We start from the raw sequence: 16,465 nt of genomic DNA on the forward strand, positions 1-16,465 counted from the left end.
TAGTTTGATCACCTTTGTGTTTTTTGTTTTTTGTTTTTTTGTTTGTTTGTTTGTTTGTTTGTTTACAGGCAGAGTGGACAGTGAGAGAGAGAGAGAGACAGAGAGAAAGGTCTTCCTTTGCCGTTGGTTCACCCTCCAATGGCCGCCGCGGCCAGCACGCTGTGGCCGGCGCATTGCGCCGATCCAAAGGCAGGAGCCAGGTGCTTCTCCTGGTCTCCCATGGGGTGCAGGGCCCAAGCACTTGGGCCATCCTCCACTGCACTCCCGGGCCACAGCAGAGAGCTGGCCTGGAAGAGGGGCAACCGGGACAGAATCCGGCGCCCCGACCGGGACTAGAACCTGGTGTGCCGGCGCCACTAGGCGGAGGATTAGCCTGTTGAGCCACAGCGCCGGCCAGTTTGATCACCTTTGTAATGACGCTATTTCCAAATATGTCACCTGGGGTCTAGGTCCTGGGGGCTAGGACTTCAACATACGAACGGTGGGGACATGGGGACACATTTTGGCCCACAACACTGACTCTTGGTGCTTTCCATACTGCAAGGGCACTTTATTGAGCCTCAACCAGCACATTCTTGATAAGATAGAATAGTGTGGTGTGGAATTGAAGATCAGAGGGCCTCCCACATAGTAGGGGAAAGTACTCTCATCTTGTGTGTGTGTGTGTGTGTGTGTGTGTGTGTGAAAGAGAGAGAGAGAGAGAGAGAGAGAGAGAGAGAGAGAGAGAGAGATCTAATGGGTCAAAATTTAAAGATATTTCTCATGGTGGGCTATGGCACCAAGTATGAAAGCTACTGCTTCTCAAAATGAATGAGTCCATGTGTGTACTCCAGAGTCTCATCTTCCTGTCGTGGTTTGCATTTACAGAATGTCACAATTGAAGGAGCGTCCATTGTGGATGGTGACAACGTAGCCACCAATGGCATGATACACATCATCAACAAGGTACAAAATTCCACCCTGGTAGCATCTCTTCTCCTTGGTTATTTGTCCTCCTGTAAGGAAAAAAAAAAGATAATGTAGCCTTAAGAGAAAAGCATTGTGCGTCATTACATTTATTTTTAAACCATTTAGAGGCTCTGTCATTTCTATCAAACTCAATAACCACTTACCCATGTGTATTCCAATGTGGGGCTACCATTCTCCATCATATCCTGTTTGGCTCTCTGCATTGCTGCACCCTAAAAGCATGTGGTAACAAAGGACCTACAAGAAAAAATGGAAATGGTAGAAAAAGTATTATGAGAGTTTTCCAAAGGTAAGAAAGAGGGGGAATAGAAGAAGAAGAATAGGAAAATGGACTGTAAGCTCTCCTATAATTCCCAGTTACTGTATTCGAATCTTTAGTTAAAAATGAAAGTTAGAATTTAGTGAACTCTGGAAACTTTTGGAGGTCAAAGATTGGAAAAAGCAAATTAAATAACTGCATTTTAACTAAACATGTTTTCACTTGGCACTGATATGTTCACCTTTTTATTTTAAACTTTGAAAAAGCCAGCTGTTTAGAAAGAAGAGGCTATTTGTAAGACTCCCGCATGCCTTCTTTTGCAAAGATCTTGCAATTCTGCTGTAGTACCAGGGACATTAAGAAACACAACATCTTTAAGCGAGTGACTCTTCATGTGTAAGCAGCAATGCCAGATTTATGACATCAGATAATGCAAAGCAACATTATTTATCAAGCATACATTTCCAATCCTGGCTTTCCAAAACAAACAAAATAAAAACATAAAATTACCTTTTCTGCTCCCAGTTTTTTATGAATACACTCCGCTTAGTAGGAAGATACCCCAACCCATCTCTCACATTGAGCATTAGCTTTTGGTGTGTATAAGCAAACAAAGTTCATGAATTTCAGATGTGTAGTTTTAAGAGCATGATAACACTTCCCACCCTTCCCTCACTCCCTCACTCCCTCCCTCCCTTGCTCCCACCCCTTCTTCCTCCTTCCTTTTCTTTTTTCTTTTAATGTTTACAACAGCATATTTTCAGTTTATTTTATAATTACAAGTTTAACCCACTATTCAGTAATGAATCCAACAAGTGGTAATTAGAAAAACCTCTGTTCCTCAAGAGTATAGACAAGGACTATAAACAATAATAAAATCTCAAATGGTAGTTTTGCTCATATATTATTTTTTTTTTGACAGGCAGAGTGGATAGTGAGAGAGAGAGAGAAAGGTCTTCCTTTGCCATTTGTTCACCCTCAATGGCCATCAGGGCCAGTGCGCTGCGGCCGGCGCATGGCGCTGATGCGATGGCAGGAGCCAGGTACTTATCCTGGTCTCCCATGGGGTGCAGGGCCCAAGCACTTGGGCCATCCTCCACTGCACTCCTGGGCCACAGCAGAGAGCTGGCCTGGAAGAGGGGCAACCGGGACAGAATCCGGCGCCCCGACCGGGACTAGAACCCAGTGTGCTGGCGCCACAAGGCGGAGGGTTAGCCTAGTGAGGCGCGGCGCCGGCCTCATGTATTACTTTTTATACTCTGTATCTTAGTTACCACAAATCAGGGAAATATATATATTTCATCTTTTTGGGACTGGATTATCTCACTAAGCATAATAGTCTTCAGTTGCAGGCCGGCGCCACGGCTCACTAGGCTAATCCTCCACCTAGTGGCGCCGGCACACCGGGTTCTAATCCCAGTCCGGGCACCGGATTCTGTCCCGGTTGCCCCTCTTCCAGGCCAGCTCTCTGCTGTGGCCCTGCACCCCATGGGAGACCAGGAGAAGCACCTGGCTCCTGCCTTCGGATCAGCGTGGTGTGCTGGCCACAGCGCGCCAGCCGTGGCGGCCATTGGAGGGTGAACCAACGGCAAAAACGAAGACCTTTCTCTCTGTCTCTCTCTCTCACTGTCCACTCTGCCTGTCAAAAAAAAAATTAGTCTTCAGTTGCATCCATTTTGTTGCAAAAGACAAAATTTTATTCTTTTTATGGCTGAGTAGTATTCCATAATGTGTATATGCCATAATTTCTTTATCTAGTCATCAATTGATGGACAGCTGGATTGATTACATATATTAACTATTATGAGTTGAGCTGCAGTAAACATGGTTGTATAAATAACTCTTTCCATATGCTGATTTCACTTCTTTTGCGTAAATTCCCAGGACTGGAATGGCTGGATCATGTGGTACATCTATTTTCAGATTTTTGAGGAATCTCCATACTCTCTTCCATAATGGCTGTACCAATTTACATTCCTACCAACAGTCGATTAGGATACCTTTTTCCCATCTCCTCACCAGCATTTATTGTTTGTTGATTTCTGTATGACAGCCATTCTAACTGGGTTGAGGTGAAACCTCATTGTGATTTACATTTCCCTGATGGCTAGTCATCCTGAGCATCTTTTCATGTGTCTGTTGTCCATTTTATCCTTTGAAAAATGCCTGTTCATGTCCTTTGTCTATTTCTTAACTGTATTGTTCATTTCATTGTTGTTGAATTTTGAGCTCCTTATATATCCTGGATATAAATCCTTTATCAGATTTATAATTTGCAAATATTTTCTCTCATTCTGTTGATTGCCTCTTACTTTTATGCGGTATTCTTTGCTATACAGTACCTTCTTGGCTTGATGTAATCCCATTTTTCTTTTTTTTTTTCTTTTGACAGGAAGAGTGGACAGTGAGAGAGAGAAACAGAGAGAAAGGTCTTCCTTTGCCGTTGGTTCACCCTCCAATGGCCACCACGGCCGGCGCACCGCACTGATCCAATGGCAGGAGCCAGGTGCTTCTCCTGGTCTCCCATGGAGTGCAGGGCCCAAGCACTTCGGCCATCCTCCACTGCACTCCTGGGCCATAGCAGAGAACTGGCCTGGAAGAGGGGCAACCGGGACAGAATCCGGCGCCCCGACCAGGACTAGAACCCGGTGTGCCGGCGCCGCAAGGCGGAGGATTAGCCTAGTGAGCCGCGGCGCCGGCTCCCCATTTTTCTATTTTTGCTTTTATTGCCTTTTCTGCTGGGTTCTTATCCAAGAAGTCTTTGCCTGTGCCAATGCCTTGCAATGTTTCCCCATGTTTTCTGGTCTTAGGTTTAGATCCCTGACCCATTACACTGGACATTATTACCATGAGGATCTATTCTAGTCCTACCTTCCTTAACCCATGCAGTCCACATCACTGAGGATGACAGATTCAGGAGGGCAAATTCTAGAGATGGGCGTGTTTTTTTTTGTAAAAGATGAGACAGTTGGAGTACCTAGTTTTAAGCCCCCTCTCTGCTCAAATTCCAGCCTCCTGCTAATGCATGCTGGGGAAAGCAGCAGATGATTTCTCACAAACTTGTGTCCTGCAACCCATGTGAGAGACCCAGGTTGAATTTCTGGCTTCTGGCTTTGGCTTGGCCCATTCCTGGCTGTTGCAGGCATTTAAAGAGAGAACCAGTAGATGGGAGATCTCAATGTCTGTTTGTCTCTGTATGTCTCTGTCTCTATCTGTCTTCCAAATAAATAAACTTTTCTAAATTTTATTTAAGTTACATAATTTTCATGTATTTCATACATACAGATTTAGAGACACAGTGATACTTCCCATCCTACCCTTCCTCCTGCCCACATTCCAACCCTCTTCCTCCTCCCTCTCATGCCCCCACTCTCAATTTTTTTAGATTTATTTATTTATTTGAAAGGCAGAGTTACAAAGAGGCAGAGGGAGAGAGAGAGAGGCCCTCCATCCACTGGTTCACTCCCCAAATGGCTGCAACAGCTGGAGCCAGGCTGATCAGAAGCCAGGAACCAAGAACTTCCTCTGAGTTTCCCACATAGCTGTGGGGGCCCAAGGACTTGGGCCATCCTCTACTGCTTTCCCAGGCACACTAGCAGAGACCTGGATCAGAAGTTGATCAGCCAGGACTCAAAATGACACCCATATAGGATGCCAACACCACAGGCAGCAGCATCACCCACTATACCACAGTGCCAGACCTCCCACTATTAACTTTTACAAATATCTACTTTTAGCTTATTTAATGATTGTATAGTTGGTTAACCCTACACTAAGTAAAAGAGTTCAACAAATAATAAGGAAAAAAAACACTTCCTCAATGGAAGAGACAAGGCTGTAAGCAATCATCAAATCTCAAAATGTCCATTTCACTCCAATACATTACATTTTAGGTACTCTATTAGTGTCCTTGGATCAGGGAAAGCACATGATATCTGTCTTTTTGGGACTGGCTTATTTCACTAAGTATAATGGTTTCCAGTTGTGTCTATCTTGTTGGAAAAGAAAAGTTTTTTCACAGTTTAGTAATACTCTGTAGTGTATGTATACCATAATTTCTGTATCCAGTCAATAGTTGGTAGACATTTGGTTTGATTCCATATCTTAGCTGTAGTGACTTGTGCTGCAATGAACATTAGGGTACAAATAACTCTTCCATATGCTGATATCTTTTGGTTTGGGTGAATTCTCAGGAGTAGGATGGCTGGATCATATGGTAGGCCTATATTCAGATTTCTGATGTATCTCCATACCATCTTCTATAGTGGCTTTACCAGTTTACATTCCCACCAACTGTGGATTAGGGTAACTTTACCTACATCCTCGCCAGCATTGTTGTTTGTTGATTTCTGTATGAAAGCAATTCTAATTGGATTGAGATGAAGCCTCAGTGTGGTTTTGATTTGCATTTCTCTGATGGCTAGTGATCCTGAGCATTTTCTCAAATGTCTATTGGCCATTGGAATTTCCTCTTTTGAAAAATGTCTGTTCAAGTCCTTTGACCATTTCTTAAGTATATTGTTTATTTTGTTGTTCAGGTTTTTTTTGAGCTCTTTATTGATTCTGGATGTTAACCCTTTTTCAGTTGCATAGTTTGAAAATACTTCCTCCTATTCTGTCAGTTCCCTCTTCACATTGCTGAGTATTTTGCAGTACAGAAGCTTCTCAGCTTGATGTCATCCTATTTGTCAATTTTGGCTTTGAGTTCCTGTGCTTCTGGGGTCCTTTTCAAGAAGTCATTGCCTAGGCTAATGTCTTGCAGGGTTTCCCCAATGTTCTCAAGTAACTTGATGGTATTAGGTTGTATATTTAGGTCTTTGATCCATATTCAGTGTATTTTTGTGTAAGGTGTAAGGGAGAGATCTTGTTTCATACTTCTCACGGAGATCTAATTTCCCCAGCATCATTTTGAAGAGATTGTCCCTGCTCCAGGGACTGATTTTAGCTCCTTTATCAAAGATAAGTTGGTTGTAGATGCTTGGATTGATTTCTGGAATTTCTATTTTGTTCAGTTTTTCTACAAGTTAGCTTTTGTGCCAGTACCAGGTGATGGTTTTTATTATAACTGCCCTGTAGTTTGTCTTGAAATCAGGTATTGTGGTGCCTTCAGCATTGTTTTGTTGTATAAGATTAATTTAGCTAGTCAAGGTCTCTTGTCTTTCCATTTGAATTTTAGCATCAATTTTTCTCAGTCTTCAAAGAATGTCATTGGTATTTTGATTGGGATCACCTTGAATCTGTAAATTGCTTTTGATATTATGGACATTATGGATATTACGGATGATGATTCTTACAATCCATGAACATGGAAGATTTTTTCCATTTTTTAAAGTCTTCTATTTCCTTAGTGTTTTATAATTTTCATCATTGAGTTCTTTGCTAACCTTGGTTAAATTTATTCCGAGGTATTTAATTTTTTTTGGAGCTATTGTGAATGGGACTGATCTTAAAAGTTCTTTCTCAGCCATGGTACTGTCTATGTATACAAAGGCTATTCAGTTTTCTGTGTTGATTTTATATCTTGCCACTTCACCAAACAATTTTATGAGTTCCAGTAGTCTCTTAGCAGTGTCTTTTCAATACCCTATATATAGAACCATGTCATCTGCCCATAGGGATAGTTAGACTTCCTCCTTTCCAACTTGTATCCCTCTGATTTATTTTTCTTGACTAATGGCTATGGCTAAAACTTCTAGGCCCATATTAAATAGCAGTGGTAAAAGTGGGCATCCCTGCCTGGTTCCAGATCTTAGGGGGAATGCATCCAGCTTTTCTCCATTCAATAGGATGCTGGCCTTGGATTTGTTATAAATTGCCTTGACTGTGTTGAAGAATGTCCCTTCTATATTCAATTTGCTTAAGGTTTTCATCATGAAAGGATGTTGTATTTTATCAAATGCTTTCTCTGAATCTATTGAGATAACAATATGGTTTTTGTTCTTCAATTTGTTAATGTGATATATGCATTTATTGATTCGTGAGTGTTGAATCATCCCCGCATACCAGGGATAAATCCCTGGTCTGAGTGAATAATCTTTCTGATGTGTTGTTGGATTAGCTAATATTTTGTTGAGGATTTTTGTATCTGTGTTTTTCTATGTTGAAGGAATATTGATTTAAATTTCTTTTTATCTATTGTATCTTTTTCTGGTTTGGGAATTAAGGTCATACAGGCTTCATAAAAGGATTTTGGGAGGATTCTTTCCCTTTCAATTATTTTGAATAGCTTGAGAAAAATTGAAATTAGTTCTTCTTTAAATGTCTAGTAGAATTCAGCAATGAAGCTGTACAATCCTGAGCTTTTCTTTGTTGGGAGGGTCTTTATTACTGATTCATTCTCCATCTTGGTTTTTGGTCTGTTTAAGTTTTCTATGGCTTAATGACTCAATTTTGGTAGCTTGTATGTATCTAGGAATCTATCCATTTGGTCTGCAATTCCAAATATTTTGGCATATAGCTCTTCTAATGATTCTTTTTATTTCTGTGGTGTCTGTTGTTACATTTCTTTTTTTCATCTCTGATTTTATTCATTTAGGTCTTCTCCCTCTTTTTTGGTTAGTTGGACAAATGGTTTATCAATTTTGTTTATTTGTTCAAAACTCCACCTCTTCACTGATCTTTTATATAGTTTTTTTAATTTCAATTTTGTTTATTCTCTAATTTTACTTATTTCTTTCCTCCTACTAATTTAGAATTTGGTTTGTTTTTATTTTTCTAGTTTTATAGTTCTATCTCCTGGCTCCTGGCTCCTGGCTCCGGATCAACTCAGCTCCAGCCAGTGTAGCCATTTGGGGAGTGAACCAATAGATGGAAGACCTCTCTCCTCTATCTGTAACTCTGCCTCTCGAGTAAATACATAAATATTTGAAAAAAATGAGGGGGAAAAAGAAAAAACTAAAACATTCCAGTTTTATGTCCTTCGATTGGAGAAGGTTCTAGGCAGAATGAGAAGATAGAAACATTTATTTTGTCCAGAAGGTGAGCCATGCAGGGCTTGCAAACTCAAATGCCCATAGACACCATGCACATGACAAAGATGATTGAGGGGAAACAGGTGGAAGGCGAGCGTGGACTATGATGAAAATGACTGAAGGATCCTCATAGCTGCCGTTCCCAGTCCCAGTGGCTACCCTCTGCAGCTCTGTGTTGTCTGCAGAAATGCAGACTGATTTTTTTAAACAGGAAGCCGGAAATCTACATCTTATGGTAAAATACCCTATTTTTTGACATTGCATGAGCCAAGAAATGAAGAGCCTGTAGAGTAAACAGTGGATTTTAACTGCAGCTTGCTGCATTTCAGTTTGATTTTCAGGTCTTCACTGAAAGATGAAAAACTGGATTAGGTGACTTGGGGAAGCTATGAGACCTCTGGGGCATGGTGGGATTTTCCCCAACAGCAGGAAGTTTAAGGACAAGACATAAAACTGAACTACCAACACCTCCAAGTCTCTTTCTCCCTTTCACTTTGCGTCCTAGAATACTTTCAATCTGAGTAATCTTCAACATGTTTTCAATGTCAATTCCTTATACTGTCTAAAGAAAGTAATAGGATTTTCATGTGTATCTGGAAGCAGCAAATCCTAGCAACATGTGCTAACAGAATTTGGGGGCTTCCTTTCCTAGGTGCTGGTCCCGCAAAGAGGTCTCACCGGCTCCTTACCAAACCTGCTCACCCGGCTGGAGCAGATGCCCGACTACTCCATCTTCCGGGGATACATCATTGCAAGTACCACACTCCCTTCATGACAGCCTGGCTGGGGTTGCCTGGGGATGGGAACCGCTCACACGCTCTGGTCTCTTTCCACCACAGCAATATAATCTGGTGAATGCAATCGAGGCCGCCGATGCTTACACGGTGTTCGCCCCCAACAATGACGCCATCGAGAATTACGTCAGGGAGAAGAAAGTCACAACTCTAGTAGGTATAGGGAACAAGCGCCAGGGAGGTTATTCGCTGCATATTCAGACACTCAACATTTTAAGTGCATCAGTTTTATGCCTTTTCACTCTTTCATCAAAGCCCCTTGTCCATATCCACATTCTTAACATAACCTCGTGCAGAAATTCCACCCCCACACAAAACCCCCGTGCCCAAGCCGCTCTGTTTAGTGCGTCCCAGCCCCTACACACAAGCCTGCAGGCATCCTAGGAACCAGGAAGGATCCTCATAGCTGCCGCTCCAGTCCCTGACATCTTCCTGGCCTGAAGAGCTGTGACGTCAGCAGCATGGATCTACAGGGATGGACTGTTTGTGCAGGCAGACAGCCAGAGAAGAGGGCCTGGCCTGTGAGCCAGTATGGTCCTTCAGGAGACACAAAGCATACCAGTTACTGAAGCAGAGAGAACGCAGTAGTACAAACTGTTTATTGGGTATAAAGGGAGAGAGGGGTGGCAGAGATCACAGAGGTAGAAGTGGCAGGAGGGCATGCAAGACCTGGAGGTTGGAATTATTAAAACAGGAACCTTAAAGGAACCTCAGGCTATGGCACAGGGAATGTTCAGCAGGGGCTGGTGTCTGACATTGGAAGAAGGGGCCAGTGAGCCCAAAACTCAGACACACAGGAGGTGGCATTGCCCGGCTGGTGCCTCAGAGGTGGGGAGGGCATGATGAGTCCTAGGAAACTGCCCTCCCGTTCAGCCGCCACTGCCTAGGAAGAGGAGTGGGATCCACAGGAGCTGGAAGCAAGAGGGAAGGAGCAAGCCCAAGCCTCACAAGTGCCCTCCAGTGCTTGCCATCAGCAGAACCGGAACCCTAGGGGAAGGAAGGGGTGCAGATTACAGCCTCAGCCCCAGCAGAGAACGTGGGAGGGCGGGCTTGCAGTGAGAGACAACTCACAACCTTCTCTCCTCCCTCACATCGTGCTTCAATTCCTCTCAATCAGTGTTGGTTTCACCAGGGACAGGAAGTGTTGGTGGTTGGGAAGAGGTATTAAAAGGGTAGGAACCACTCTAAAACCCATAGCGCACCTCCAGCTTCTGCTGGTTGTGCTGGAGGGAGTCTGTCCGCCCTACCAGGCAGCCATCTTGGATATCAGATATGAGGTGCCATTTTGCTCAGATGTGGCCATACATCTGCACCATCTGCACCCCAGGAAACACCTCCCGCTCTCCTGTCCCTTGCTCACTGTGAGCAGCTCAGCTGCCCATGGCCAGGAGACTGCTCAGCACTCAGTCAGACCCCAGTCCTACATGCCACCCAGCTGGGGACATGAGCCACAGAGGAGGGTCTCTGAGACACCTCATTGGGCTTCTACTCATCATCCCTGAAGAGGCTGGGGTGCAGGGACTCTCACTTCAGAACAGTTCCACCCAAAACTGTCACCTTTGCAACCCACCCCAACATTCATACCCTCTATCTGGGCTTCAGAGTCACTGAACAAGTTCTTGACCATCCTACGTGGAAAGTTTGCAAGTTCTCAAGGTAATGTATTCCACAACTCACTTTGGTGTTTAATACCCACTGAACTTCTACTCCAACACGTTGTTGCTTCTCGTGGTGATGCCCCCAGTGCTGGCACTGTGGAGCAGACCCATAATGGACTGGCTGATCTCTTGGTTCACTTCTATTCTCTGTGTGGCTCAGGAGGAGGACATAGTGCGGTATCACGTGGTCCTGGGTGAGAAACTGCTGAAGAATGACCTGCACCATGGCATGCACCGGGAGACCATGCTGGGTTTCTCCTACCTCCTCGGCTTCTTTCTCCACAACAACCAGGTGTGATCCTTTTAGTTAAAACCCAGTAACCAGTGTCTCAGCTCCTGTCAATCCTCATCTGTTCCATACTGAGATAATCCCACCAGTGAGTCCCAGACCCTACCAACACAAAACAGTTGTCTGTGTTTCACCATAAAGTAATGACTGAACCACATTGTCCTGCTCATCACCCACCCTGTCTCCAGCCTTCAGATAATCAACGTGAATATACTTAAAAGGACCTTTTTATTGCTTCTTGGTGTTTTGGCTAAGATCAAGTGTGGGGGTGGGCACTGTGGAATAGCGGGTAAAGCCATTGCCTACAGTGCCTGTATCCCACACGGGTGCTGGTTCGAGTCTCGGCTGTTCCACCCTTTTAAGTATACTCATTTTCTGATTTTTCCACAATAACAGTGATTTTTGATAGCTTTCATTTTTATTTTGGTTTTTATCATCTTTTATTTCATCATATGAAGATCAATATTCCAAAGAACTTAGAAGGATCTATTTCAGTGCTATAATGTTTATTTTCTACTTATGCAGAAATTCTTTGATCCAGAGCAAAAGTTTTTCATACAGTAGAGGCTTTAGTTGTATTTACTCATTTACTTGTATATACTCATTTACTTTCTCTTAGGAGAATGGAAGTATGGAAAAATTCTTTTTAAGTAAATTGATGTGTTTAAATCAAAATTTTAATGTAAGCCCACAATTCTCTGTATATATCCAATCATGGGAAACATTCAGACTTTTTCATGCCAAATTAAACAGCATTACAACATCAACTATTCTATTTTGGCCTTTAAAAAATAGCATCTTGGAATTCTGGAAATTGTCATCACACTATTTGAGACTAAGGAAGGTTTCCTGTTAGTGTTCCCAATATACACAGACCTGAGAGCTCCTCCGTGAAGCCCAGCCTTGGACTTATCCCAATATCCAGATGGAAATGGGTTGATTGCAAGGAACTCATGAGAGACACGAACATTCAGTGGAAATTCAAGTTTAAGTATTTAGTTGCATCTTTTTAAATTGGAGATGTTAATTTAGGAATTATTGTGTGAATTTTAACCCTTGTTGGGTACTAACTTGGTATAACACAGAATTGTTCTCCTCTCTCAACTTCAGCCCTGCTCCACCTCCACACACAAACGCATACCACACATCACCCCAATTTTCAAAAAACCTTTGGTCTCCAATCACATTCATTATATGCTTTAATGAATTAAGAGTTTCATTTATCCTTTCCCAAGAAAATATCAAAACAGAACAAATTATAGCTCAAAGCGGAATGTGACTTGGCTGCTTTAGATACTGACTTAGTTCTCAGGATTGAATGCTACGAACACACTAAGCAAAGATAGATCCAAACACACCATCTCTCACAATCCGTAGCTAGTTACTCTTATTGTTAGCTGTCAGGTAGCCTTTTCAGGGGTTGCTTATAAATTAGCCATGAGGTAGGGACAAGCTCAAGGACGAGTTGCTTTTTCCATGTCCTGGTTGTGGAGAGCTTCCATCCCTCTGGGACCACCAGGCTACAGTGCAACTGAGCATCTCTATGGAGCCGTGTTGTCAATGGGCCCTAAAACAAAGATCAAGAGATAGCATTTTTCTTTTTATAAATATATATTTTTAAGATTTATTTATGGCTGGTGCCACGGCTCACTAGGCTAATCCTCCACCTTGCGGCGCCGGCACACCAGGTTCTAGTCCCGGTCAGGGCGCCGGATTCTGTCCCAGTTGCCCCTCTTCCAGGCCAGCTCTCTGCTGTGGCCAGGGAGTGCAGTGGAGGATGGCCCAAGTCCTTGGGCCCCGCACCCCATGGGAGACCAGGATAAGTACCTGGCTCCTGCCATCAGATCAGCGCGGTGCGCCAGCCGCAGCATGCCAGCCACAGCAGCCATTGGAGGGTGAACCAATGGCAAAGGAAGACCTTTCTCTCTGTCTCTCTCTCTCTCTCACTGTCCACTCTGCCTGTCAAAAAATTTTTAAAAAAAAGATTTATTTATTTATTTGAGAGGTAGAGTTACAGAGAGAGGGAGAGACAGAGAGACCTTCCATTCTCTGGTTCATTCCCCAAATGGCTACAATGGCCCAAGCTGGGCCCATCCGAAGCCAAGAGCCAGGAGCTCCTTCCAAATCTCCCACATGGGTGCAGGAGCCCAAGCACTTGGGCCATCTTATACTGCTTTCCCAGGCCATAGAGGAGAGCTGCATTGAAAGTAAAGCAGCTGGGACCCAAACCAGTACCCATGTAAGATGCCGGCACTGCAGTATTTTTCAAACACACAGGAACTGATTAATTTGAGAGATGAAGAGAGACCCTAGAAATGATCCTGATCAACCTCTTTGTTTTACAAAGGAAAAAATATGAAAGAGAGGGAAAGCAATTCTCCAAAGGTCACATAGGTGGTGTCAAATGCAGGTCTATCACTTGGACTCCCTTTTCCTAGGTTGAGTTCTTTCCACGCTGCCTTCCAGGTAGGTATGGGAAGATCTCCTAGGCTGTTGTCATGTCGGTAGCTTCCGGGCTCACCTTCCCCATCTCCCTTAAAACCACTGCAATTAAAGGTCACGTTTAACCCTCTTGTTCACAGCTCTATGTAAATGAGGCTCCAATCAACTATACCAATGTAGCCACTGACAAGGGTGTGATCCATGGCTTGGGGAAAGTTCTGGAAATTCAGAAGAATAGGTGTGATAATAATGACACAAGCATTGTACGAGTAAGTTATATCCAAGGTTGATGATGCAACCAGTGGGCGCTGGCTTGTGTTTTTTATAATTTTGAAGCATAAGACTTCTCTTTTACCGTATCTTAGTTTAATCCAAAAACCAGTGAGTGAGCATTTGCTGTGCCATGGAGCATGCCAGGCTGATTGTATAAAGACACAACCCCTGCCCTCAGAGAGCTCGTGGTCAATGCATTAGATTGTACCTTGCATATCTGGGAGAGCTGTGTTGGAAGAATTCTGAAGCCATGCCTTGTCTAGCACAGGTACAGGGAGAGGACTATGGTTCATCTGTGGCAGGGATTAGCCAAACCTCATTACTAGAAGTAAAATGTGAACATGGACAAGTACAGTGTAACATGGGATGCAATAATGGAAAAATTTCACTCTGGTCCATTGGACAGTGTAAGATCTTTTAGTAATAGTAATAACTGTAGCCATTTCTTAGGCGCTACATGCAAGGGGCCACTCTAAAAATTTTACTTGTACTAACTCAGGTACTCCTCACTACACCCTACAAAGTAGCTCCCATTACTATTCCCATGTTACATGTTAAGTAATGCACATAGGTATACATATTAGCAAGTGACAGAGAAGAGGTTCAAATCTAGGCAATCTGGCCCCAGAAATGGAACCCTGAACAGCCTACCAAACGGTGCAGTGGGCACCAAGTTAAGAGTGGCCTCATTGCTCACCTCCTAGTTTGAGGTCAGTTTGCGCTTAGGTGTTTATGTCATTCTTAATGTTTGCTGGCTGTCTTATAGCAGTTTTGCTATCTCCATTGAACATCTCTCTGCACCCTCCAGGCAGACCAAGTGCTCCCAAGGCTGGGCACTGTGTGTAGCCCACCATTCATCTCTGAGTTGGCTCTAAGTCACTAATTTCCAATACGTAAGGATTGTTGATAAAGGAATTAGGATGTAAATGAATAAGACCTCCACTCTGTTAGGGGTTACTTGATGCAGAAGGGTGCTGTGGGGAAAAGTAAAGCTCAAACACATACGGCCTGAAGGAGTTGGTCCTTATCTCCAAGGGCACTAAAGAGGCTGAGCAGGTGACTGCTCCACATTCTGAAACCACCTGCCCTAGAATATATTTGCATTCTTCACTAGTATTAATAGCTTCAAGATGTTCTCTTTGCCTCTGCATTTTACCAAGGGCAAGTGTGGAAAGTGTCCGCAGCAGCCGATCTGCCCATTTGGGACTAAACCTCTGGTAAGTGTTTTGTCCACTTTGACAGAAGAGTTTCCAAATCTGAGGGAGCCCAGACTAAAAAAAAAATATATAAGAGTCTCCAGCAGAGCTCATTTTCACTGCCTTGTTACTTCATTTCATTTTACCTGGTGACATGGATGCATCTTTGTAAAGTCTTACATCCGTTTGTACTAAGATAAAATTTGATCAGTAAATGGAAACAGGCTTTTGTCAGTGAGAACACATGCAGGAAAGGACTTCTCACTTTTACATCTTCCACCTCCCAGTTACCTGTTCAGAACAGCAGCAAGAAATCTTATCACAGAACACAGACTCTACCCAAAACCAGTCCAGCCTGGATGTATTGGTCCTGCCTGATTTCCTTGCATAGTTCAGGTTACAACAATCTTCCCCAGGGAAACAGGTGGCTGGCATGCAGGAGGTAGACATACCTTTGGATTAATTCAAATCCATATTTCTTGTAGTTATTTATTCTAAATAACAACCATTACAAAGAATACTCTTCCATAGCAGGATGATGATTTATGATGATAACAAATGCTGATTCTCTCACTTGATTTTTACTTTTACTTTTATATATTATGGGTCTTTGTAAATAGCCTTAATTATTTCTCAGACCAAGGAAGACTATAAGTGAAATAAATAGTAATCAAGGTGTAGTCAACTCATGTACATGGCTAGGATGCAATTTTATCTGCTTTAGTCTATGATTCTTCTGAATTTGAGTTACCTTCCAGAGAGAAATTTTTACAGGATGTTACTGTAAAGTGTAATTATTTGGATTTTGCCACCTGGCGTTCTGGCAGCCAACATTGTGCTTTTGTGCTTTCTTGTGAGGCGGCATGAAGTAGCCACTAGACTCCTTTTCCAGAACGTTCTAGTATAGATAGCAATGGACCTAGATAGATAGCAATGGATCACCTAACCACTTGTTTTTAGAGATTCGGAAACTTTTTCCTACCTACAAAGCTGACGAAATCATTGCTCTGTCACAGGGTGGTGAGACGAGGAGATGTATCTACACCATATATTTCATGGGAAAGCGTTCCCCATTCATTGGATGCCAGCCAAAGTGTGTGAAAACTGTCATTGTGAGTATGGGATTCAGTCATTCTTCCGATTCCTTCAGCGATGCTCGGGAAGTCAGTCAGTTGTTAGACTCTTCAGAACGCCTTTGCATGAACCCCTCCCACCACCCCTCACCTTCCCCCTGGTTGTCATTCAAAGGAGCAGGGGCAGCAATAAAACTCAGCACTGCCCTGTGAGACAGAAAGTGGGAAGAGCTACAACACTCAGTTGCATGAGGAAGAAATCGAGGAACTGAGAGGTGGATGTTAAACTCTTCAGATGCCAGTGCCTCATATTGGAGTACCTGGGTTCAGTTTCTGGCTCCAGCTCCTGATTCCAGCTTCCTGCTAATGCAGACCCTAGGGAGCATCAGGTGACAGCCCAAGTAGTTGGGTCCCTGCCATTGGATTAAGCTCTCTCCTCTTGGCTTCAGGTCCATCCCTGGCCGTTATGGGCATTTGGGGAATGAACAAGCTCAAGGGAGATATATTCATTCATTCATTCATTCTCTCTCTCTCCTGTATA

The 16,465-nt window shown here is 43.3% G+C and overlaps 1 protein-coding gene across 2 annotated transcripts in view; it reads left to right on the forward strand.

Moving 5' to 3' along the window:
* The window catches only part of STAB2 (stabilin 2), a 209,702-nt gene that overhangs the window by 119,574 nt on the left and 73,663 nt on the right, over positions 1 to 16,465 (forward strand). For both annotated transcript variants that reach the window (XM_051845830.2, XM_051845831.2), the window contains 7 exons: positions 868 to 945; positions 8,852 to 8,950; positions 9,039 to 9,146; positions 10,812 to 10,943; positions 13,523 to 13,651; positions 14,816 to 14,872; positions 15,868 to 15,963. In XM_051845830.2, coding sequence (XP_051701790.2) covers positions 868 to 945; positions 8,852 to 8,950; positions 9,039 to 9,146; positions 10,812 to 10,943; positions 13,523 to 13,651; positions 14,816 to 14,872; positions 15,868 to 15,963 — 699 coding nt within the window. The remainder of the gene's footprint in view (positions 1 to 867; positions 946 to 8,851; positions 8,951 to 9,038; positions 9,147 to 10,811; positions 10,944 to 13,522; positions 13,652 to 14,815; positions 14,873 to 15,867; positions 15,964 to 16,465) is intronic.

This window comes from Oryctolagus cuniculus, chromosome 11, assembly GCF_964237555.1.
Source record: "Oryctolagus cuniculus chromosome 11, mOryCun1.1, whole genome shotgun sequence".
Taxonomy (NCBI): domain Eukaryota; kingdom Metazoa; phylum Chordata; class Mammalia; order Lagomorpha; family Leporidae; genus Oryctolagus; species Oryctolagus cuniculus.